The sequence below is a fragment of the Peromyscus californicus genome, unplaced genomic scaffold (assembly GCF_007827085.1).
Source record: "Peromyscus californicus insignis strain IS unplaced genomic scaffold, ASM782708v3 Scaffold_24__1_contigs__length_46423439, whole genome shotgun sequence".
NCBI lineage: Eukaryota > Metazoa > Chordata > Mammalia > Rodentia > Cricetidae > Peromyscus > Peromyscus californicus.
Genome location: NW_026294535.1, coordinates 33,158,618 through 33,184,368, shown reverse-complemented (window position 1 = coordinate 33,184,368; position 25,751 = coordinate 33,158,618). Strand labels below are relative to the sequence as shown.

The 25,751-nt window shown below is 41.6% G+C and overlaps 2 protein-coding genes across 2 annotated transcripts in view; one reads left to right on the top strand and one right to left on the bottom strand.

Annotated features, from left to right (window-relative positions):
• Positions 1–25,751, bottom strand: part of Ptprr (protein tyrosine phosphatase receptor type R) — a 241,688-nt gene that overhangs the window by 137,589 nt on the left and 78,348 nt on the right. The window lies entirely within an intron of this gene.
• On the top strand, positions 14,005–15,287 carry LOC128120098 (transcription initiation factor TFIID subunit 7-like). Its single transcript, XM_052753848.1, has one exon. It carries the CDS (start codon positions 14,005–14,007, stop codon positions 15,121–15,123), a length of 1,119 nt encoding a protein of 372 aa, XP_052609808.1. The 3' UTR covers positions 15,124–15,287.

Here is a 25,751-nt window from a genome sequence, read left to right as displayed (position 1 = left end):
CAGCACAAATCAACAGTAAATGTCAAGAGGATGGGACATAATTTCATTCATTATTACAACCAATTCATCTAACAGTGATAGGTAAAAGGTGAACACAATAACTAAGTGAATTATTTCACATTTCATTTTCTCTGAAGACATTCAATAAAATCTTCTAAATGACTTGAACATTTTCATTGTCGATATTTTACCTAATCTTGGACAACGCTGAATTCTGAATGTTACTGGGTTAGTTTTCACCGTATGTAGATAAGCTTTGGAAATGGAAGACACATCTGTGATCTGTTTTTGTAAGATCGTACACAAAGAAAGGATAAACAGCCATGGACAGTCAGATAAATACAACTGTAATTTTCCAGTGATGTCATTGACTTTTACTCTTCATTTTTGTAAACTTGACTTTCCCTATAAATTTATATAGGTAATGCTTGTCTACCATGTAGGCCCACCCTGAAGTTATTTTTAGTAGCTGTATCCCAATGAAAAACCTCTTTAAAAATTAGTTAGCAATCGTGGTGATTGGATGAGATGACTCAAACTCCGTTCAGTTCTAAGAATTTGGTCTGCAGGAGACATTTATTAAATGTCTGCTCTGGTGGAACTGCCTGACAAATTTCTAACATTAAATGTAATATCAATACCATTTAGTCATTCGGAATGCAAACATCGGGAAATGGAGAGATGGTTCAGAGGTTAAGAGCACTTGTTGTTCTGGCAGAGACCCTGGTTGAGTTCCCAGCACCCACATGGTGGCTCACAACCATCTGTAACTCCAGATCTAGGGGATCTGATGCCTCCTCCTTACTTCAGTGGGCTAGGCAATGCCCATGGTGCCCATACACACACGCAGGCAAAACACTCACACAAATAAAATAAACAAGTCTTTAAAAAATTAAACATTACTTTCAGAGAAATCTTTTCTCTTAATTTCTACGTACATGCCAAAATGAACAGCAAATGATTAGCATAAACGTTTTATAGAATGACCATTTAACTTTTAAACAATTACTTTAGAATCAATTCTAAAATGCCATTTTCTCCAACATTGAATTAATGAGATTACTGTTTTTATGTATAATAAATAGGAAATTTTTACCAAAAACTTAGGTTGCCTAGAAACGCCCACTGATAAAGTATTTCTCTGATAAATGTACTAGGAACACAGATAGCTTTGAAAGGAGCGTGAGAACACCATGATGAGAAGTGTACCTAGCATCTAAAGGATAATGGGACTCTCTGTGCTATGAATATTTCTTTTCTCTTAAGAAAATAGCATAATTATGTGTCTGTCTTTCACAGAAAGACAAAGGATCTCAAGCAGTTATTTCTAAGATATCATAGGTAAGAAAAATCAAACCTAACTGAATGCATTGTGGCAATCTCATAACTGCACACCTTGTCAGCGTTTACCAGGATTTGATTTAGTTGATTCTAATACCAAAGGTTAACACATTAACAACTGTGCAGAGAGGCATCTAACATAGTCAGTGTGCACCAAGGTGTCATTGTAGTTTTGCAATGATAAGGAAGACAGTGGGATGTAGATACAGTATAATAAAACCTCCCATCAATAAAAATACAAGACAAAAGTCTTCAACATCAGCATCAGATGCTCACATTTGACGGCCTCACTATAGTTTCTCAACCAACTGACAAGGAAAGACACTATTCTGAAATAATAATTTCATGGGACATTATCATCCACTAACAGATGCCTACAAAATATGACACTTTTCAATTCTGCTTTGTGTTGATTTTATGTGAGAAGTTCAATAAACATGTTCCCAAATCTGAGACTCCCCATACAGGTTTAAAAATCAAAACTAAAATGAGTAATATTTATAGTCTGCTGATCAAGTAAGTCAAAGTATGCGCTTGTAATGTATTTTTGTTTGTTCAGCTTTCTAGCGTTATCAAAAGTCAATGCTATAGCAATTAAATAAATGTTTTCAATGAATACCACCTTGGGTATAGATTGACTTCCAGGTATAGTACACCAGGTGTCTTGGGCAATTCTGTTCCTAAACCACTTTCATCACATTTTCCCAGACACTCAAAGCAAATTTAGGTCAGAGTTGATATTTATGGTTATTATTAACAATATTTGAATTTTTTAAGCTCTTTGCATGTGCTAGGTCACTTAAATTAGTCTCTTACTATGTTCTCTCTTTGGCGACATGCTCAAGGTCACAAATGTAAGCAGTGAACACAAGAGGTAACCTAAAATATTCTCTGATGCCATGTACAGAACTCATAACTCCAAATAACCCAAAACTTCAAGAGTTTTATTTAACATTGATTGATATTTGTAAGATTGTATTTATTTAAGATGCTACATCAGTGTCCAGCTTTCTACATGTTAGTCAGGAACCCCTTAGCAGTTGTATTGTTCAATGGATGTTGTCAATGTGACCTATGTCTTTCTACTGTGTTCTAAGGCAGTTACATTTTTGATTTCTCTCCACCAGCTAACCTTTATTGGTCAATTTTCTTCTGTTCTTCTCCCCACTTAGGGAAGCCACAAAATCTCAGAGGTGTTAGATGAGAAGGCAGCACACAGTAATGTAAAAAATAATGTTCTAAAACCCTGTATAATGGCACAAGAGACACCAACTGTAGAAAGGAGGAAAGACACAATTCAATAATGGGCACTCGTGCTACACTCCAAAAGACCCGCTTCTGAGACACACAAGTGCACAATGTTCCAGTCCACAGGAGCTTTTGTGAAGCATTAACACTGATTTACTATCCCATGTGGACCACTTATAAAAGTGCTTTAGAGAAGCGAAAAAGAAAAATCTACATGCCTATTCCCTTTATTCCCCCAAGGAATACATTTATTTTTCAGCCATGTGATCACCTCTAATAATATTGCGGCACTTTTACAAAGGATGGATATAATTTCCTTACCCCACATCTCCCATCTGAGAGACTGCCATAACAATTAACTATTAATGACAAGAAGCAAATAAGCTTTCTTTCCTCACACTGAACTCAGCTGGTCACTTGAGAAGGAGATCGATACGTGGATGTGTCGAGAGGATGTCATTTTGGGGTTAAGAGAACCATGTTTTTCTGAAATGTCTTCTAAGCATGGAATAAAATTAGTGTATGACTTTTATATTATTATTGCTAATGTATTTTCATTTTTTACCAGTCACAGACTCATTAAAATCTTCATGGGATAGAATGAACAATGGGAAACTTGTACCTTTTGCTTTCCGGAACCGTGGAATCAACCCTGAGTTTAACTGTTTGGTAATTTAGCTAGCAGTGTGTGAGTGAGTGTGCATACGTGTGTGTGTGTGTGTGTGTGTGTGTGTGTGTGTGTATGTGTTAGTTGCCTGTGTTCATGGGGATGTGTACATTTGTCTATGTAGATGCTCATGCATGTGAGCAGCAGAGGTTGACCTTCAATATCCACTTTAGTTTTTGAGACAGGCTCTCACCATATCTGAGGATCATTGGTTTGCTATGCCCGTCTCTGTCCCCCAGTGCTAGGATTAAAGGTATACACTACAGTACCTGGCTTTTGCATGGGTCTTGGATAGCCTTAAGATCTTATGATTATGCCAGTGGGTACTTAAACAGCTAAGCCATTTCTCCAGTCTCTTAATTTAGCTACTCTTTTTCTTCCCTACATCAGTATATGGGTATAAAATGGCAAGTTTTAGAATCTGAGAGAAAGAATTTTAGTACATTCTTTGCTACAATGTGCTACAATTTGGATGTGTCAAACTCAAGGTTGGCAACCATGGCAGGCTCCAAGATCTCTTTTGGCACAGAGTATGCCTTAATTTTTAAAATAGATGCAGCATCCACCAAGCCTTTCATTTTTCTCAAAGCCCATGAAGTCATCTCACAGTTGCATGTATACATATAATGCATTCTGGTCCTTCTCATCCCGTCTCCTGTCAGATTTTCTCCCTTGCCCACCCCCCTTCTTTTCTACTAATCTGTTTCCCAAATTCTCTATGTTTGTTCGCGACCCACCCTCTTTGACTGGGGCCGTCTGTGTGGCCCCAGGATTGGAACTGTCCATTGGAGCTTGGTGGGGTCACCAGTGGGCATACACCTGAAGACCACAGCTGTCTGTCTCCCAGTGACTATCACTAACCAAGAGTTCAGCAATAAGGATGGAGCACCCTGAATCCCTCCATCATCCATGACTAAGTGTTGACAAGGTCTATCTTGTAAGTAACTGGAGATGCTGAGATTTCATGATTGCAACTATTATATTGTGTCTAGAGATTTCATGTGTTTTCTCAATCTTCCAGACCTTACACTCCCCCCTCATCGCCCTCTTCTGAAATGTTCTCTGATCCTTACAGGGGGGAATATAAATCTCTTGCTTATGGCTAAACCCTTAGTTGTCACTTAATCTCAGCATCTTAGGCTGCTACCAGCATATCCACCACTGTTCATTGCAAAATGGGGCTTCTTTGATTAGTTGAGAGTGGTATTTGTGTAGATATACAAACACGGGTATTTAGAAGGCAGTTTGACAATGTGTTTACTTAGCTAACCATCAATATTATCTTCTGCTCATGGCTGCCCTAGGCATGGGTTTTTGAGTGGGTTTACAGTACCAGGCACATGTTACCTCATGTAGAGTGGGCCTCACATACAATCTGAGAGCAGTTAGTTAGCCCCCCCCCCAAATGGTCACGCCACGGTTGCACATTTGGGTACATCTTGCTTGTCAGGTTGATATTGTGGTTTGTAAAGTTCACAGCTGGGTAAAGCCATTGATATCTTTTCTTCTCCAGCATCCTACACAGCACCTTCTGACAGGCTGAGGCTACTCAGCAGGGAGGAGATTTCCAGCTCAGTTCTATAGCACAAATCTTAAAAGATCTTATTAATAAAAACAAGCTCAGAGCCAGGTATTGGGGTGAATGCTGGAAGATCAGAGAAGTAGAACAAGCCACAGCCACCTTGGACCTTGCCAGTTCCTCAGCTGATCCTGTTTCCTCAGACTAGAAGCCTCTGAGTCCTCATTTGAATGGGTCTCAGCTGAACGGTTGCTCAAAAGCCTAAAAGCTTAACCAGCTCTAGTTCCTGGTCCTCACACCTTATATACCTTTCGGCTTCCTGCCCTCACTTCCTTGGATTAAAGGCATGTGTCACCATGCTTGGCTGTTTCCAGTGTGGCTTTAAACTCCCAGAGATCCAGATGGTAGAGATCCATCCTTTGGAATCCTTTTGGATCCTCTGGAATGCTAGGATTAAAGGCGTGTGTGCCACCATTTTCTGGCCTCTCCATCTAGTGGCTGTTCTGTTCTCTGGCCCCAGATAAGCTTATTAGTGTTCACAATATATTGGGGAACACAATATCACCACACAGTTCCAGACAGATTTCTCAACATATTGCAACCAAAGTGTGTGGTATCCTTAGCAACAGCGTCTCATCATCTGGTTCCGGTAGGCAACCAAGTGGAAAGGCAAGCATCTATATTATTTGGGGGTGGGGGGCAGTTTCTGGAATCTTCCTGATAAACAAGATCTATGGAAGTATCCCATACACAACACTGGGAGTTTTGTTTAGTATCTCATTGCTACTAGGGACGGCATTATTCAACCATGCAGGGAATCTCCCTTCAAACTTGGGTTCATGGGTTTTTTTTGTTTTGTTTTGTTTTGTTTTTATTGTTGTAGCACAGTAGGTTTCCATGTGGGCTTTTTATTCTCCACTTGTTAGTTTAATCCTCCTTTCCTTGGTACCTCATCTCCTCAGCCACTCATGGTTTAACCCTGTCAGCCATCAATCTCTCTCCTTTCTACTCTCATTTCACCTGCGCCCTACTATCTATACTCTATGAAGGCCCCTCCTCCTGTGCCCTACTATCTATACCTTATTAAGATCCCCCAACTCCTGTGCCCTACTATCTATATCCTATTAAGCCCCACTCCACTCCTGTGCCCTACTGTCTATACCCTACTAAGGCCCCTCCTCCTGTCCTGACTCCTGTCTAATTCCCCAACTTCTACAGGTGCTCCAAATTAAACATAGAAAATCAAGATTCAAAGCTAGAACCTTGACACAAAACAGAACATGTGGACTCCGTAAAAGATGATCTCAATAGCGCCCTATCTGACCTCTGGACGAGTGGACATCTCTGCTCATTTCAAGCTAGATTGTGGTGGTATTGTGTTCCCTAAAATATTGTGTACCCTAATAAACTTATCTGTGGTCAGAGAACAGAAAAGTCACTAGATACTTAGGCTAAGCAGTGGTAGCACACGCCTTTAATCCTAGCATTCCAGAGGCAGAAATCCATCTGTTCAAGGATACAGCCAAGCATGGTGACTCACGCCTTTAATCCCAGAAAGCGAGCCTTTAATCCCAGGGAGTGGTGGTAGAAAGCAGAAAGGTATATAAGGCATGAGGACCAGAAACTAGAAGCATTTGGCTGGTTAAGCTTTTAGCTGGTTAAGCTTTTAGGTTTTGAGCAGCACAGTTCAGCTGAGAGCCATTCGGATATGAGGACACAGAGGCTTCCAGTCTGAGGAAACAAGACCAGCTGAGAAGTTGGCCAGGTGAAGTTAGCTGTGGCTTGTTCTGTCTCTCTGATCTTCCAGTGTTCACCCCAATAACTGGCCCCGGGTTTGATTTTATTAATAAGACCTGTTAAGATTCATGCTACACTAGATGTTTTGCTTTTTTGACAAAAAATAGACAGACATTTGTTTGAAATTTCTCTATCAAAATACTCTGTGGGGGGGACTAGAGAGATGGTGCAGTGGTTAAGGGTGCTTACTGCTCTTGTATAGAACCCGGGTTCAATTTCTGGCACTGACAGCTAGAGGAATACAATTGTCTGTAACTCCAGTTCCAGGGTTTCAATGCTCCCTGGTCTCTTAGGGCACCTGCACTCATATGGTGCACGTGCAGGGACACATATATACACATAAGTAAAAATAAGCACATCTATAAAAATACTTACCCTTTTTGAATAATTCATCAAATTAAAAAAACTCAATGGTATTGTGTTTTGTTTTTTAATATGAGGTTAAGATTTTTATTTTCAGGTATCACAGAGCAACAGAATTCTGCTTTAAAGAAATAGCAAACCCGACAAGATACACCAAACAATGGCTTTCCACATTGGACAGCAGGCCTCACAAGACAGCAACTCTTGAAAAGAGGGGGAACCCTTTTAGCACCTTCCTCAGCTCTGGCTAGCGAGGGGAAAGCCTCCCCCAATCTCCGGCAACCTCCTAGAGTCAGAAGTCAAGGAAGTTATGAGCTTAGAATTCAAAGGGCAGGAAGAGCAAGGAGCTATGGAGAGAATACAAAGCAAGTGGAAGGGAGGGTGCCACACACACAGAGACACACAGACACACAGGCACACAGGCACACAGGCACACATAGACACACAGGCACACACAGACACACAGGCACACACACAGAGACACACAGACACATAGGCACACACAGACACACAGGCACACACACACACACACAGACACACACAGACACACAGGCACACACACACAGACACACAGACACAGGCACACACAGACACACAGGCACACACACACACAGACACACACACACAGACACACAGGCACACACACAGAGACACACAGACACACAGGCACACACACACAGACACACAGACACACAGGCACACACACACACACAGGCACACACACACAGGCACACACACACACACAGACACACAGGCGTACACAGACACACAGGCGCACACAGACACACAGGCGCGCACACAGACACACACACACAGACACACAGGCACACACAGGCACACACAGACACACACACACAGACACACAGGCGCACACAGGCACACAGGCACACACACACACACACAGAGGCACAAAGATGCACACACAGAGAGATAGACACGCATACATGAGACAGAGAGACACACACACACAGAGACACACATACATGAGACACACACACACACACACACACACACACACGAGAGAGAGAGAGAGAGAGACACAGAGACACAGAGAGACACACCGAAGATAGACACACATACATGAGAGACACAAAGAGAGAGACAGAGAGAGAAAGACACAGAGAGACACACAGAGAAATAGACACACATTCATGAGACGGGGCAGAGAGAGAGAGAGACACACACACACATGAGAGAGATGGGGAGACAGAGGAGGGGGTATTCAGAACAGTGTGATAATCAGAGGAGTGTTCCTGAAGCAGGCTAAAACTTCTAAAGAGAGAGGGGGTTTTCATAACTTCTAAGGGAAAAACAGAACAGTTTTCAGAGCTCTGATAACTCTAGGAATAGTAATTAATCCTACTAATTAGTGTCAGAACCCTGTGTACCCAGGATATTGAATGTGTCACTTGGAACAACATTTTTTTCAGTAGCTGGGCAAAATCACCTCTAAAGAGATGTCTGTGATTTTTTTTTCTACAATACATTTTCTAGCAAATACCTTAAAACTTATGGGCCAAGAAGCAAAGTTGAATATGTTTATAGTAGTTATAATGACAAAAAAATCCTCATTAAGGTGACTGGACTGGGCCATTCCATATTGTGTCTATGCTGTATGCTAACATATGGTCTCTGGTGGAATGGAAGACTCTTGGAGTTGAAGAGCAAGGACCCAGACTTATCTCTGTGACTCACAGGGTTTGAACGGTAGCCTCAGAGCTTTCAAAAAAATCAGAGAGCTGGTCTTAGCCCCTTGGCTCTGGTTTGACAGCCTTTGTCTATAATTGAATACCGCTCTGGTTCCACCAACAAAACGTAATGAGAATCTGAAAAAACTAAATTGCCTTTAAATCACCTAGTTACATGGAGAATAAAAATTAACCAAAACCAAATATGGTAAACTTCTCAAAATGTTTGAAATCCAATAAAATTTGTAAGGTCTACAAAGAATCAGGAAACTACTATCTATTATATAAGTGGAAAGAGATGGTTAAAAAAAAAAAAGACCCAGAAATGACACAGATGATTAAATTAATAGACAAGGAAGGGTGTTCAGAGAATCATCACACTTGTATTTGCTATGTCCAGGATAAAGGAAATGAAAACAAGAACATTGTAAATAGAGATAGACGATATTTAAAATGACTCAACTATTGCTTCTTCAGGTAAAAAATAATGGTGCCAGGGATGAAAAATAGTTGACGAGGTTAACAGTAGATTTACAGTGAGGAGTAATATTTAAGACGTGACAGAAAAGATCCAAAATGAAGCACACAGAGGAAAAAGACTTAGCAAAGGATGAACAGGGTCGCAGTTACCTGTAGAATCACTTCAGATAGCAGAATAACTTGGGGTGTAGAAGGTACAAAAATGTTTTTAAGAAATAATGGGTCAAAAACTGCCAGATTTACAGCTGGAGAATACTTGCTTAGCATGTGCAAATCCCTATGTTCCCATCCCACAACCACATAAACCGGGCTTGGGGAGCATCTGAAATTCTAGCCCTGGGAAGGTAGAGGCAGGAAAATCATAAGTTCAGGGTTAGCCTCTGCTACATGGTGGATTCAAGGCTAGCCTGGGATACTCAAGGCACTGTCTCAAAAAAAAAGTATTAAAAACCTTACTATATATTTAAGAAATTCAATGCAACCAACTTCTAGAAAAAATATGAAGAAACCTACTGTGTAGAATTTAATGTACAAAAATGTCAGGACTCAAGACTTAGAATGCAGCTCTCCATTACCCTGAAGAGTACACATATGAAACTTCTTGAGGTTGGGCATCATGAATATTGGGACTTTAAAGAGAATTTAGAATTTCTAGTAGCTGAAACCTGTTAAATGTTCAGGTTTAGTTCTGACTGAAATTTGCTGGAAAAATGGGTATTTGGCTCTTTAGAACTCCCCACAGCTGTCCTTGTCTGCACAACATCCAGCTAAACAACATTTGAGCAAGGATGGGGGAGGGGCACAGAAGCCTCTACCTATCAGGGAGGAGCTATTAATAGGCTGGTAGGGTAGTCAAATACACACACACATACATACATACATACATACATACACACACACGATTGAAAAAAAGAGAGTGAGACTATGTATGAATTTGAAAGAGAAAAAGCAGGGTGGTAGATGGGAGGGTTTGGACAGAGGAACGTGAACAGGGAAACGGAAATAATGCAATTGTAATCACACAAATTTTTAAAATATTTTTTTAGAAGGTGGTAGGTGGGAGAGATGGCTTGGTTGGTAAAGGTACTTACTGCCAAGCCTGCTGATCTCGGTATACTATCCTACAGAGTGGAAGGAGAGAACCAACTTCTGCAAGGTGCCCTCTGACTTTCATAGGCATGCATGGTACACTCAGGCAGGTGCACACACTCACAGACACATTAAAGAAAGAAATGGAAAGAAGTAGGAAAAGTAAGGCAGAGAATGATAGAGGAAGACGACACCCAATTTCCTTCTCTAGCATCTGCATGCACACATTTGAGGATGCATGCAGTGCGCGCGCACGCACACACACACACACACACACACACACACACACACACTCAAAAAGAAAAAAAAAACCTCACCCATTTGTTAATCTATCAACATGTGTTCGAAATATCAGCAAAAGTGCGTAAGCTCTGCCTTCAAGTCGTGAATAATGTGGCTATCTTCTATGTGTTATCGCTGAAGCAATTTTATAACTGTTTGACAGATGCATACATAGATTTTAGCTGGTTCTTCCCTGTTTCTTTATCACATTGCATTGAATGTGAAATTACGACTCATTTAGAAGGATGCTCTTTCCTGAATTATCTCTATCTTTTTAGTGTGTGAAATCCTCCTCTCCAGGAAGACTGGGTGGGTGGTATTGCCTGTGGTAAAAATAGTTTTCCACTTAGTCACTTCTTTAAGTCACCATTCTTTATTCCTGGCACAAATGTTTCCTAAAGCATCTTATCTAGAATTTCATTACAAATGATAAAACTCACTGTCCTGCAGTGGGAGACCAATATTTACAAACAGATAAGAAATGAATAATGCAACCTATGAAATGACCTTTACTGAAGTGTCTATGCAAATAAGAAAACGAATGAACATTTCTGGAGAAAAATGAACTTTTAAATAAGTCTATGACTATAGTAATAGTCACCACCAGAAAACAGTAGATAATAAAGCATGAAATAGTTCTGTCTTGAAGCCAAGTACTGGTCTGAGGACAGAATAGTACAGTGAGTATATAATAGGATCCATTAAAGTGAAGAAAGAGATCAGAAATGTTATTTATGCCTATTCTCATTAGGCTTTTTTGAATTTTCTTTTTGGGTAAATTTTATATCTGTTTAAAATACTAATATGTTATTGTTATTTGTTATATAAAACTATGTATCTTGGTCACTATTCTGTTGCTGTAAATGAACACCACAACCAAGGAAACTCTTATGAGAGGAAGCAGTGAATTGTAGGGTTGTGTACAGTTTCAGAAGTTCAGTCCATTAGGTTCATGGGGCGGCATGGGGGGCAAGAAAGCATGCATAGGAGCAAAATTAGAAACACAGATCACACTTCCAACTACAATGATAGAGAATACACATTACTAATTCCAAAAATGGAGGAAAGGAACCACAATGAGGAACCACCAAAGCCAGGCTGACTCCAAGTTCTGGATCCCCATGTTTGATGTGAAAGCAATCTTCAGAACTCCAACTCCCCCCAGCTTTGATGACACATTTCCTTCTCTTGGGCTGGTCCCACACCCTGTCTGCAGCGCTCCTTGATAGGTACTGCATGACTCTGGCATCTCCAAAATCTTGGGGTCTCCAATACAATCCAGGCTTCACTTTCACAGCTTCTCACAATAGCCTCTCTTGACCTCCATGCAGGGACACCCCTAACACATGTTTGACCTCAGTGGCTTTCCTTAATCATGGAGGGAGATTCCACATCCCCTTTCTCATATCCTTGATTCTAAAGACATAACCATGTGACCAAAGTTGCCAAGTTGTGTTGCTCCATGGGGTTGGGCCTTGACCCTTGCTTTGATTACATTAGCCTCAGCTTTCTGTTGTTGACATACATATATGTTATATACTACTTTAAAAATTCTTGGGGTTGGGGATTTAGCTCAGTGGTAGAGCACTTGCCTAGCAAGCACAAGGTCCTGGGTTCAGTCCTCAGCTCCGAAAAAAAAAATTCTGACTATATGACATGAAACTTTGAAATTATAAGAGTAATTTCTATTTCTAATAATGCTTAGCAACTGATGAAATCACATGCAGTAATGCACGCTTGTTATCTCAGCACTTGGGAGGTTATCCTCAGCTACTACTTGGTTATGTTGGAGCTGGTCTGGGCCTATCATCTCCACCCGCCTTTAATATAATTTGTTTTCATTTCCTCAGTTGTGGCTCGAGTTTTACACACTCAATAATAAAATTGATCCAGATTTTTTAAAAACAAGGATTATAGATAATTCTTTTATTAACCTCAATTTCTTGATTTATTTTTGTGCTTTATAGTACTCTTAGATAAGTAGCTATTAATGACCACAGTCTATTCACACCTTATCTCACCAAAACAGGGCTATAGTAGGCCTTCAAATTATTTGTGTTGCAGTGTGGGTGAGTGAACAAAATGAATAGACTGCTGGACTGCTTTTTACTTCAAAGATAGCAGAAGGAGAAACTGAGGCTATTCAAAATTCCATTCAGTGGCAGCCCATATTAATGTATTTGTGCATCTTGTCAGCATTTATAATATGTACTTGTCCTTAAATTTGAATTTTATTTGAAGGCTCAAGGTATATGAAAATGTCAGCATTTGTAATACGTACCTGTCCTTACATTTAAACTTTATTTAAATATTCCACCAGTGCGATTTTCCAGAATTTAGCGGTGGTTCTTTGCTGACGAAAAGAAAATGCTGTATTCTCATTTTCCTGATTCAACATTAGACTGTTTGGGAGCACAGAGTCGTTATGCCGTGTCTACAGTTACTAGCAAACAGCTCCCGATTTTAAATACAGTTTTTAGGTTGGCATTTACAACTCACACCAGGACGAAGCACTTGTTTAAGAAAGGCCCCCACGCCCTGTCCCGTGTTTCTGGCTTTTGGAATGATCAGCCACCGTTTAGGCTGGGACCTCTGTAGCCCAGCAGCCTCCTGCCCCTCTCTAAAAGACTAGAAATAAGCGGCGGGCTGGAGAGGGGCCGGTTTATGTTGAGATGGCGAAGATGCCCGCAGGAGGTGGGCAGCCCTGGCCAGATGACCAGCTACGGGCTCCCGAGCAACCAAACATGGCCCGGCTTTTACCGTCGGCCGTGGAAAAACAAAAACCAAGAAACACACAACAACAACAACAAAACCCGGAAGTAACCCGAAGGCCCAGGGGCCCCGCATGGGAAAAGAACACTTTAAACACTTCCGGTTTGCCTCTAGGAGGCTCAGCGCTTAACCGGAAGTGCCTCTTGCTAGCCGGGGCGGGGAGGTGGAGCTTTTCAAAGTCAGTTCCGGTCCATGTGAAATCATTTCCGGTCCACATGCCGGAAGCGCACGCGCTGCCTCGGGGTTTGCTGCCGGCCGGCGAGCAGCTGCACGCACGGAGGGACGATTTGGGACGGTTGCGGAGGCGTGCGGAGGACCAGAGGGGCGCGTGGAGGACCAGGGAGGACCGGCCGAGGCCCAGGGAGGACTGCGGAGGACCAGGGAGGACTGCGGAGGCACACAGCTGTACCGGGAGGCCGTGAGGCCATTGGCGGCGTGCAGAAGCCCGCCGGGACCTGTGGAGGCGCCAGTAGGCCGCGGAAGCCTGCAGAAGCCCGCCGAGGCCTACTGCGGCCTGCCGACGCCCGCCGAGGCCTGAGGCAGCGGTTGGAGGCCGGCGGCGAGTGTGCGTGTGTGTGTGTGAGCACACGACGACGGCGCCAGGGCCCAGCGTGTGGGGACACACTCCCTGAGGCGTCGCCCTCGCTGCTGCAGCAGCAGCAGCACACAGACCCCAGCGGAAGCCCTCCCCAGCCCCTCCCACGATCCCCAGGGCAGACAGGTCGGGCCCAGGCCTCGCACAGCCTCCTAGAGCCGAGATGAGTGAAAACCACGACCACGACGACGACGACCAGCCTCCTCCCGAACTCGAGAACCAGTTCATCCTGCGCCTGCCCCCGGAACAGGCTGCCAGGGTCAGGCAGATCATCCGTTCTGGAAATGCCGCCGTGAGAGAGAGACTAAAAATTGACCTATCTCCGGATGCACGGCACGCCGTCCTTCAGGTGGATGACGTTTCGCTGTCCGCCAGAGTCGTTGATTTGCCTTGTGTCATTGGAAGCCTGAAAACTCACGACAGGAAAACCTTTTATAAAACGGCGGATATTTCCCAGATGCTTGTGTGCAGTGCCGAGGGCGATCCCCGCTCTTCTCCAGAAGAACCAGCCCCTGCCGCCGGGGCTACGGCCCTGGGACACCAAGGGGAGACAGGGAACAAATATATTTGGAAGCACGGCATTACCCCACCACTGAAGAATGTCAGAAAGAAACGGTTTCGGAAACCGACAAGAAAGCTCCCGGACGTGAAGCAAAGTGAAGGCTGTGGTGGCTACATTGACTCGAAAGATGTGGAAAAAGAAGTGAAGAGACTGCTGCGTTCAGATGCTGAAGCCATCAGCAGCCGATGGGAAATCACTGTTGATGACGACACCAAGGCAGTCCAAAGCCCAACCTGTATCCCGGGGCTTCCGGTACCCACTGAAATAAGTGGGCATAGCTCATCAGAATGTGCTGTGCCTCAGAACACATTCCGTGATTCTAGCCGTCAGGATGACGATCAAGGGAAGGATGAGAATAAGGATGAGGATGAAGAGGAGGAGGGGGATGAAGAAAAGGAGGAGGAGAAGGAAGATGATACTGAAGAAGATTTGGAAAGGGAGCTACAAACCAAGTTTATTGAGTTTAGCTTGTGCGAAGCTAAGGAAGATTGTAGTTCAGTAATTTTGGGAATTCAGAAGCTGATTCACTACAAGGAGAAAAAGCTCCAGAAGATTCAGGGCAAAGCACAAAGACAGAAAGATCTCCTCGGAAAATTGGAAAACCTGACCCTCAAGAGTCATTTCCAGTCTGAGCTAGAACAACTCAAGTTGCAGGAGAAACAGAAGTATGAGCAGATCATTTTCCTACAGGAGCAACTGAAATATTTTGTGAAGAAGTAAGAAGACTGACTCCATCATCCAGACTGAAGACTTGGTGAAACTGTACACTTCCCTCTAGTTACCGTATCTTGATTAACATTTTTTTCCTTTGAACATTTTGTTAATTGTAATGTTTCAAGAACACAGTCATGTAGAAAAGGACAGTATAAAAATGTGATAAAAGGTTCCAGCTGATTATGGAGCTTGGCTTCTCTTGCTTGAGAACTCCATGTATTGCTTCTCTGTTACAATTCTATCAGATCATTTAGCTGTGCTTAACAAAGGGAGACAGTCTAGCTTATAAGACCCTACAGCTAGTTTGCATTTGTCTAAACTGTTCAAATATTTGCTACAATGTAGAAAAAAATTTCTAGGTGTGGTGGCCCATACCTGTAATCTCAGCACTTGAGAAGTTGAGGCAGAATAATAAGTTCAAAGTCAGCCCGGGCTACATAGCAGCTTCTAGGACAAACTGGTTTACATAGACCTGTCTCAACACAGAACCAATACTAGATTCTGTTGAGATGAAGACTGCTTTTGTGCTCAGGGATTTTTGTTTGTTTGTTTGTTTGTTTTGCGTGTAACTGAATTTTGTACTAATGTTGGCAGGTATTATCCTTATTCTAAGTTTCTCTATCCTAACCTCACTAGAAAAGATGAGGAAAAGCCAGATGCCTGTAATGCTATGAAGACTTCCTTAACAATCCTGGGCTTTTTGGCAGTGTTGTTCTAAAGCTTAGTCTGTATTCTTTAAGCAAAAAATAAAATTTTTCGAATGGAAATAAAAGAATCGCTAGACTGCTCTGTTGTATTGTTTTTGTACATAGGCTCATAGGCTGAGAAAACAGTGACTCCAAAGAAAATTCCAGTTCAAAATGCTTATTTCAAGAAACAGCAGACAATGTTTCATACAGTACTATGTCTCTAAGAAAGGGGAGGGGTAGATTTCATTTGTCAGCAGTATTTGATGGAGACACAAGTATGTATCTTACTGTGTCACTCTAGTTATAGGAACTATTTATAGTTCTCTGGACTTAATGATACATTCACATTTCCCCCTGCTAAAATGTAAATTTGTGTTGGGACTTATATGGGGAACCCCTTCCTCCCCCAGTTTATCAAGAAACAGATGAGGGAGAAGCAGGAGAGTGAGAAAAAAGGTGTGAGGAGAGAAGGGAGAAAGGGGGCCATTGCAGAATACCAATAGAAGGCAAACTACATACTCTAATGCTTTTTTTAAACTAATACTTTTAAGAAATTTTGAAGCTATTTGAAACAAATTATAGAAAAATAAAATTGAAAAGGCATTGTGGAGAATGGAGGTTAATATTTAAGGTTTAGGAACTTATATTTTAAAGTGATTTTAAGTTATAGTTAGTTCATAGCATTTATTTCACCTTATGGAATATTTTATCAAGATTCTATACAAAATCATCTCAGAAGTAACAGATGTTGAATAAAACTGAAGGAATTCATATTAAAATAATTACTGGTGGCTAGGGAGATGGCACAGTGGATATACAAGTACTTCCTGAGCAAGCAGGAAGACTTGAATTCAAATTACGGAGTTGGGTAAAAAGCCAGGTGTGGCTCAGTTACCCTAGCACGGTGGGGCCTTAGCTGAAACCTGCTTGAGGTTCAGTGAGAGATCTCACCTCAAGGATAAGGTTGAGAAAGATAGAACAGGACACTAGGCATTCTTCTCTGGTTCCAACCCTGCACATAGGGCACACACCCATGTGCACATGAAAGCCAGCATCACATACATCTGGCACACATACATTTCTTTTTAGAAAAAGTGAAGGAAATTATAACTCTGTCTCACTAGTCAGTGTTACTAAATTATGGTAAGTCAAAAGACATTATTTTTCATTTTTAAAAAAGACAGTTATCTCACTCTCTAGCCCAGTTTGACCTCAAACTCACGAGCTTAGCCTTCTGAGTGCTGGGATTATGCCTGAAGCATGAGTTTTATGTTGTCTTTTCTCTACTTTTTAATGAAAAAAAAAAAGTACTTATTTAAGCTTATAATTGATTTGGTTCTACAAATAGATACTTAGGGAGGTATGTCTATATTGAAGAATGAAGAAGTATGAACCCTAATTTCAGGGAGGTTACAGGTAATGACACTGACCATACTAGTCAAATTATGTATATACAGAAGGAGAGGCACATTTAAGACATGGAGTGGAAAAACTGTGGAGCCCTGGAATAAATGAAATGTAGAGGCTGTGAATGACAGATTTTCAAGAACACTTATTAGCTCTTATTGGTTTACTTTTGGTCATTCATGCTAGTATACTGATATTAGTAGTTCAATAATAATAATAATATGTGCACGGCCTGCATTGTGGGACAAATTTAAGATATTTCCTGAATTAAGCATAAAGTGCACCTATGAAGAGAAATCCCCAAATTAGGGCAATCTAAGTTTGTGGAACATAAACTTCCATTTTCTGAAAGTTTGTTTCTTTCTGTTTGTTCTTAGCATTTTTTTATGATTTGTTTTTGTTTTTGGTGAGGATTTTTTGGTTTTGTATTTTTGGTTTTGTGTGTGTGTGTGTGTGTGTGTGTGTGTTTTCATACAGTAACCAGGAGGGCTTAGATTCAGTATGTAGCTCAGGCTGACATGGATGAACTCTTGGAAATCTCAGCTCAGTCTTCCAAGTGCTGGGATTACAAGAATGAGTCACAGTCTTTGGTTACTTTTTAAATTTTTAACTAACATTTTTAAATAGATATGTCTATGGTTAAGTAAGTCTTACTCCATATCATTTAAATCATTTAAGGGAGTCAAACTGGCTGCATTTACAACTTTATAGAGGAATTTTTTATGTATGTTTCAACAACACTGATTGAAATTGAGAATTTAAGCTATATTGATGACCTGCTTATGGTCACCATTAGAAACCAGTCCATTTTGTCACTGTGGGACAACAGTGCTCATTCAGCTGAGGAAACAGCATTGAGAAGGAATCTTCTTTAAAAACTGTTTTTTGAATTCTTTGAGAATTTTATCCATATAATGTATTTTGATCATATTCCTCCCACTTCTTCCATATCCACTCTCTCCCAACTTCATGTGTGAATGTGTTTTATAGCTCACTGAATCCAGTTTGTGCTGTCCATATACTCATGGGTGTGAAGCCTTCTAAAGGAGCAGAGTTGACCTGCCAGGGACCACACCCTTGAAGAAAACTGACATTCCCTCCTTCAGAATGCATCAAGTGAAATGCCTCCTCAGCTAGTGTTAGGGGCTTGTAAGCCCCACACTTGTAAGCTGAACTTTGGACTGGCCTGATCTTGTACAAGTCTTATGCAGGCAACTACATCCGAGTTCATGAGGGCCAGTGGTCCTGTCATGCCCAGAAGACTTTGTTTCACTTTGATCGCCCAATGTCAGGTTCTTACGCTCTTTCTGACTCTCTTCGGTGATGGTTCCTGAGCCTTTTGGAGAGAGGTTGTAATAGATGGCCATTAGATATGATTTGTGGTGAGGAATCCACAGACATTTATTGTCTGTGCTCTGGTCAGTTGTAAGAAACTTCTCTGATGAGGTTTGAGAGCTGTGCTAATCTATGGGCATAGAAATATGGATTTAGAGGGTAGTTTGATGCCATGCCCCTTTAGAAAAATAGCAGTAGTAATAGTTTTACCCACTGGGCCTGTGAACTCCCCAATCATGGGTCTTGGCCAGATTCATAGTATTAGGTCTCTCCTTGTGGAACAGGTCTTAAATCCAATCAGAAAGTATTTGGTTACCACTGTAACATTTGTGTCGTTATTCTACCCATGAACAGATCTTTCCATACTGGTCATTAGTGTAGCTCACAGGGTTCACAGCTAGGTAAGACTGTTATTGACTTTTTCCTACCATTACCCTGCATTGTACCTTTAGTACCATAAAGGCTAGCTATCAGAGGGGAAGCTTCCTGGTCAGTACCAGCTTGCTTTCTTCTTAACCAAACTTGTTAGGTTCTCCTGAGCTCTTTTTCAACTAGATATCCTCTTTGGGTGTTATCTTCAGCCTGGCAAGTCAAAGTTTAACAAGAATTCTATAATGTTAATTTAGAGAAGAACCTCCTTCTTGGGTGTCTAATCACCTTCTATACCTGATCAAGGTCTTCATCTTCCACCCCGATATCTACATATTTAGTCTGTGTCTTAGGGTTTCTATTGTGTGAGGAGACACTGTGACCATGGCAACTCTTACAATTGAAAACATTTAATTGGGGCTAGCTTACAGTTCAGAGATTTAGTCCATTATGGTCATGGTGGGAAACATGGTGGCATGCAGGCAGACATGGTACTGGAGAAGGAGCCAAGAGTTCTACATCTGGATCAGCAGGAGCAGGAAGAGAGAGTGAGCCACTGGGCCTGGCTTGAGCTTCTGAAACCTCAAAGCCCACCCCCCAGTGACACACTTCCTCCAACAAGTCCACATCTCCTAATAGTGATACTCTCTATGAGCCAGTGGGGGCCATTTTCATTCAAACCACTACAGTCTACCATCAACAAGAATCCCAGCAAGTCAGCATAGCAGTACAACAGACAAAAAATCTTGATGTTTTCTTGTCTTTGTCACTTTCTATCCCATCTCTCTGTGTATTGTCTATAAATTTTGTTGTCCTTAGGGTTGAGCTTGATCTATCGGTAGTCCTGACTCCTTTGCAGTTGTCCTAAGTAAAGTCCTCACAGTTCCTATAGTGTCACAAGGGTCTCTACTTAACCTTCCAAAGTAAAGGTCAGTGGATAGGAAAACTACCAGGTGGTTGTCCATACAGGATTGTGTCCTTCGAGAAAGGAGTATATTTAAGACATATTTGTCAATATTGTTCAAATAAATTCAAACTGTGTTTAAAATGTCATTACTTCTAATAACTTGATGTGAAACAGTAAGTTTGATAGACTGAGAGCTAGCAGCAAGGTAGTATGCCTGGAGCCTGTTCCAAGAGGGAGAGTAGTCAAGGGTGAGGCAAGTAGATATTGAAATGTCTGATTTCTGTGGATAATGTGTAGGATTTCAAATTCTAATAGGAGGAATCAGTCCTAGAGAAATTACTTTAAAAATAAGTATTATCGAGCACCAATATATATATCTATATATATCTATATATATCTATATATATAAGGCTGTGGTGTCCAAGAACTGCAAGAAAAACAAGGAAAGACTATTTAACACCTAAATTTTTTAGCATAGCCCAAAAATAGAGAACACAGAAAATGACTGAAAACATAAGCCAACTGGAATTATCAATCGGAATCCATACAGATGCATGGTAAAGACAGCAAGGGTTTCTATTTTTTTTTTTTTTTTTTTTTTTTGGTTTTTCAAGACAGGGTTTCTCTGTGTAGCTTTGCGCCTTTTCTTGGAACTCACTTGGTAGCCCAGGCTGGCCTCGAACTCACAGAGATCCGCCTGGCTCTGCCTCCCGAGTGCTGGGATTAAAGGCGTGCGCCACCACCGCCCGGCAAGGGTTTCTATTTTTAAAAAGGGAGTTAGGTTTGCAAAACATGCAAAAGGAGTTAATGTTTCTCTGTGATAGAAATGAACAACCCACTCTGCCAAGAGGAAGACAAGTAAGAATTAATGTCAGAACCCAGGCTTAATTCTCTCTCAAATTAAAAAAAAATGAATTTTAATGTTCATGAAAAACATGTGTCCTGCATTGTGGAAGCTAGGACAGTAACTGGTTTATTCATAATTTTATGTCTCTGGTACCAGACACCATGTGGGGAAAGCAGCCAAGGGCCAAGCAAAGTGTGCCAGAATTCTGCATGCAGTTAGATGGCAAGCTGTGGAGGCCTCCTTCCTCCCAGTTCACACATATATAAATAACCCCTCCCACCTTCCAGACAGGAACTGAATGAATATAGAGGAAGGAAACTAATTGGATCCATCTGTGGCTGGGAAGACAGGCTTTTCAATAAATGTTCCCCCAAGAAAGCATTTTAAAATGCTCTTTTGACCATTTTCAAAAGGCATAGGCTTTATATGCCTATGGTGGAAGTGACTTCTCATAATTCATCAGTTCTCCTGTTGCGTTTTGTGTTAATACACTTACTGCCCTGGGGCCTGCCTGGCATGGTGGCATATGTCTGGAATATAAGCACTAGGAAAGCTGATAAGGACTGTAAATTTAATACTTTAGCATTAACTCTGTGTGTGTGTGTGTGTGTGTGTGTGTGTGTGTGTGTGTGTGTGTGTGTGTGTTTAATCTTTGGATAGTTCCCAAAAGCTCAATTCAAAAAACAAGTAAAACCAAACATTTGTGGACTTAAACATCCCTTTCTCTTAAACTTTCCTTGGCACTCCTCTCTAGCAACATAAAGCGTGCATGTGTGTATGCATGCTCACACACACACTAATTTTCTTTCCCTTTGTGAAATCATAGAAACCACTATATAATTCCTTAGAGGTCCCTTACGCCCACTCTAGTTTTAAGAACAAGGTCTCATGTAGTTCACACTGGCCTCAAACTCACTACATAGCAAAGGATAGCCTCAGACTCCTGATGACCCTGCTTCCGTCTCCCAAGTGCTGAGATTACTGGTGTGAACCGTCATGACTGACTTTTTAGAAGTTTTAGATCATCTTTTAGTAAAGCTTGAGACAGAATGGAACAGAGAAGTATTGTTACAATTTAATATTGTTATTATACACTGTTTTATTTTTATATATGCTCCTATAACAATGAAAGAAATGATGTAGGGCACCTGAAGTACATTTTGCCCAAGGTAGGACAGAAGAGTGAAGTGTCAGTGATCTGGAAACCTGGATACCACTGTCCGTCTCAATCTACTTAAATCAAGCCATCCAGCAGCCCTTCTGATCCTATATCTCAACATAATTCGGTGACTAGCGGAAAAAATGATTTGGTCCCAAAGTCAGAACCAGAGGTTAAATTATCAGTTCTCCCTCTGTATTTCTATCATGCCTCACACTTTATATTACTACTGTTTTTACAGCTTGAGCCAATTAGATTACCTACTTCACTTCTGTGCTTAGAACTCTCTCTGCTTAGATCTCTAATTTCTTTCCTACGGTGCCCATAGTGTGGGGTGCAAGTGTGAAATCTGCCCAAGGTCAGGGAGGTGTCTAGGGCATAGCTAGGTCCAACACTCAAGGTCTGAGACCAGAAAGCAAGGCCACTGTAAAACAGCCACTCTTCAGCCTGGCCATGAGCCCGCTGAGGTCCTCAGCGTGTGAGTTTAGCTATGAAGTGGTCACATGGGTAGCTGGTAAGGCTCTGGGGAGGGGAAAGCGGCAGAAGGGTCAACACCAGTGAGGGGAAGGCGGTAGGTGGTACTGAAACACTCCTCCTTCTTCACTAGCATTTGCAGAATGCCTGGGGTGGTTCTCTGCCCCAGACCAGAGGTTCTCGCAGGGAAGAGCCTCTGGATTTTTTTCCCTGTGGTTTCACACTCTCCCTTCCTTTGTTCCCTCACAGCATTGTAATTACTGATATTGTAATTAATGATAAGCCTTTCAGTGTAGCACCTGTGTTTTATTAACTCTTGTGTCCCAAGGCTTAACTAACAGATAGTTGTTATTCAACCGGCATTGTGTTTAACTGGAGGAATAAGTAATTTCTAGCATAATGCCTGTAAGGGCTTAGAAAAGGTAAAAGATCATTAAACATTAATTTTTTTTAAAGGGGAGCACCAAATCTACTATGAAGGTTTTGAAGCATAGTCATCTGTTATCTTAGCAGAATATCCATTCTTGTGAAAACACTATCCACGTGTATTTGAGCAAGGGCTAGACAATACTAGGTTCATAAATGGATTAAGGTTGTCTTGAGCAACCCTGGCCTCAGCAATCAGCTGGCTTCTGGGAAAACACAATGTGGCTAGTGATGTCAGATGTGGGGCCTTTCTGTTTTTCTAACCCAGTGCTGGAGAGCCAGGGCGTGTTTGCAAATATTTGGCAGTGACTTGACCAGAGGGCATATGTGTAAGACCGTAGATTAAAAACATCATTCTGTTAGGACAAAAGATGATTGTCCCTTGCTCTTCTGACCATGAGTTCATAGAATAAGTGATCGCTGACATCACTTGGTCTTGAGAGGTTCCCCTGAGCTATTCAACCTATTTTTCTATATTTATCCCTCTTAATAGCCCCAGTAGGTGGGCAGTATTTTTATTCTAGTTTACAGTGAAGTCAATAAACTTGGTAAAAAGGTGAAGTGATTGCCCAAAGTCTCCTAGACAATGATGGAGGTGGGATTTCAATCCAGACAGCTTGAGGGCATTGATCAGTCCCTACAACTGCCTTGCTACACATTGGAATTGCACCGATTGATTCAAATGCCCACCAGGAAACCACACAGTACAGATCATGGATCTTCCCAAATGTGGGGTAAGTGCTAAGGATGAAGAGAGGCAGAAGTTGGCCTTACAGCATTTAGAGGCTGTGTCATCTAGTCTGTCCTTAAATCCTTTTACGTCTTCCCAAAGCTGTGTTCGCATTACGCTTCCATTCATTCTTGGGTCCTACTGAAGAAATGCATTCCCTTTGCAAAGGCTCCTTATGCAGTTCCTCTGCTGCTGTGTTCCCATTGATGTTTTCTTCTAGAGGGCAGGACTGTGTCCTTAACAGTTTTTACATCCCTTGACATCTAGCACTATGCCTAGTACAGAAAAAAATCTTAAACAGTGGAACAAACCATATATACATATTAACCACGCAAAACACTGGCTGCTGCATCATCACAATCACAATCCGTGTTTATCATTCTGATTGTTTTTGGAGTGGGAAACATTTGAATATTCCTTATGTTAATATTTTAGAGTTCTTTTAAGACTGTATCCCTTGGTCTGGCATGGACCTCCTGGATGCATACAAACCTCTGATCACAGCACTTGGGAAGCAGAGGCAGGCAGATCTCTGAATTCAAGGATAGCTTAGTCTACATAGGGAGACCTTATTTCAAGAAAAAAAAGTAAAAAAAGGAAGAAAGAAAAAGAATGTATTGCCTTATATAAATACATTAACTTTCTTCTTTTATAGAAACTATTTATGAATAGGGATTTTAAATATTTTTTTAACAGCAGCTTTATGAAATCCTGAGTGAAGCTTTGCTAGAGAAGAAGGGAAGTTGTAGTAGAGTGAGAGATTGTTGGTAACACCTCTCCTTCAATTGATCTGGAAATGGAACTGTGCTAATAAGGTGAGAGAGAGAGGGAGTGAGGTGCAAATGGAGTGGTGATAATGGGGAAGGTGAGAAGGAGGTGGGAAGGCAGGGCATTCACAACAATATTCACACTCATCTCCTCACACCCTAGTACAGGAGATGGCATAGCACAACCTGTACTAATGAGCCCTACTCTGCCTTCTGCTTCTAACTCCTCTGCTGGAAGCTCCTTTCAATTTCTAATAACTCTTAGGAGATGCTTTCTGCAAATCATATCCAGCTAAGCTGGGTGCAATTAGACGCGGAATGGATGTTCACCCCAGGTTTCCCTTGAAATAGTTCTGCTTTGCAATGTCTGTTCTACTCACCCTTCTAAGTGCATGCAGACTTGTCAGCCATGTGCCTTGCTTTGGGTTGGAAAACACAAATTGATGTCAGAAGTAGGGTGAGGAGTGACTACAAAATACCGAATCCACTAGCACTTCGTGGCAGATCACGTTGCTCTCTCGCCTAACCATCTTCACTGACTAATCTGGTCCAGGAGGAAACCTCTATACTTTGTCATCATCCACACGGCTCTGTGGGCTCTGAAACCTTCATCCTCTACACTGGAATCCTGCCTTCCAATGATACTATCCTGCTTTCTCTTCTGTGGACACTCTAGACTTACTTCTGACTTAGGGTCTTTGCCACTCTCTCAGCCCTCACTATAAAATGCTCTACTTGAAGCTCTCCATGATAAGCCCTCATGGCTCTGACTTCCATTCTAACTCCTTAGGATGCCTTCCCTTGTCCTTTTCTTCTTCTTAAACTAGCATTATCCTAGATGCAGTCCCTCTAATACCACCTTTGAGATGCTTAAAATAATGCCATTATCTTATTCAAGTGTTTAGTTGTAGATCGTATTTTCTGCGCCAGAATGTAAGTTACAGAAGGGCAAGGTCCATGTCTACCCAGCTCCCAAAATATAGTTTGATGCAGGACACATAAGGACCTAATAAAGAGAAGGCATCTGTCTTTGCTGCTGGGGCTAATACAGCAAATTACCATACCACTTCCTGGTTCATAGAGAGTTGGCTCCCAACTGTAACCCTTGCATAGCAGAATGTGGAAGGGAGCTCTGCAGAACCTTTCTGACAAGGACGCTTATCTCCCATTCACAGTGACTCTGCCCTCATGGCCTAATTAGCTATGGAAATCCCCCATCTGCATACCATCACAATGAGCATTGGGTTTGAACTTATGAATGGGTGTGGGTATGACACTAGTTAAATAAAGGTGAGTCTTATCTCCTGTGGTAATCACACACAGTACAGATACACAATAAGCCTAGGCAGTCACGAGGCAATTGTAGCTCAGCATGAGATTGTCACTACTAAGATCTCTTTTATTTTCATATCTTTTCTCCCCTTTCTCCATTTTTTATTTATATTTTTAGTCCTGAACCTTCAAACTGATTAATATTACTTCATCAGAGAAACACTTCTCTATTCTTACGTAGTTTTTATATGA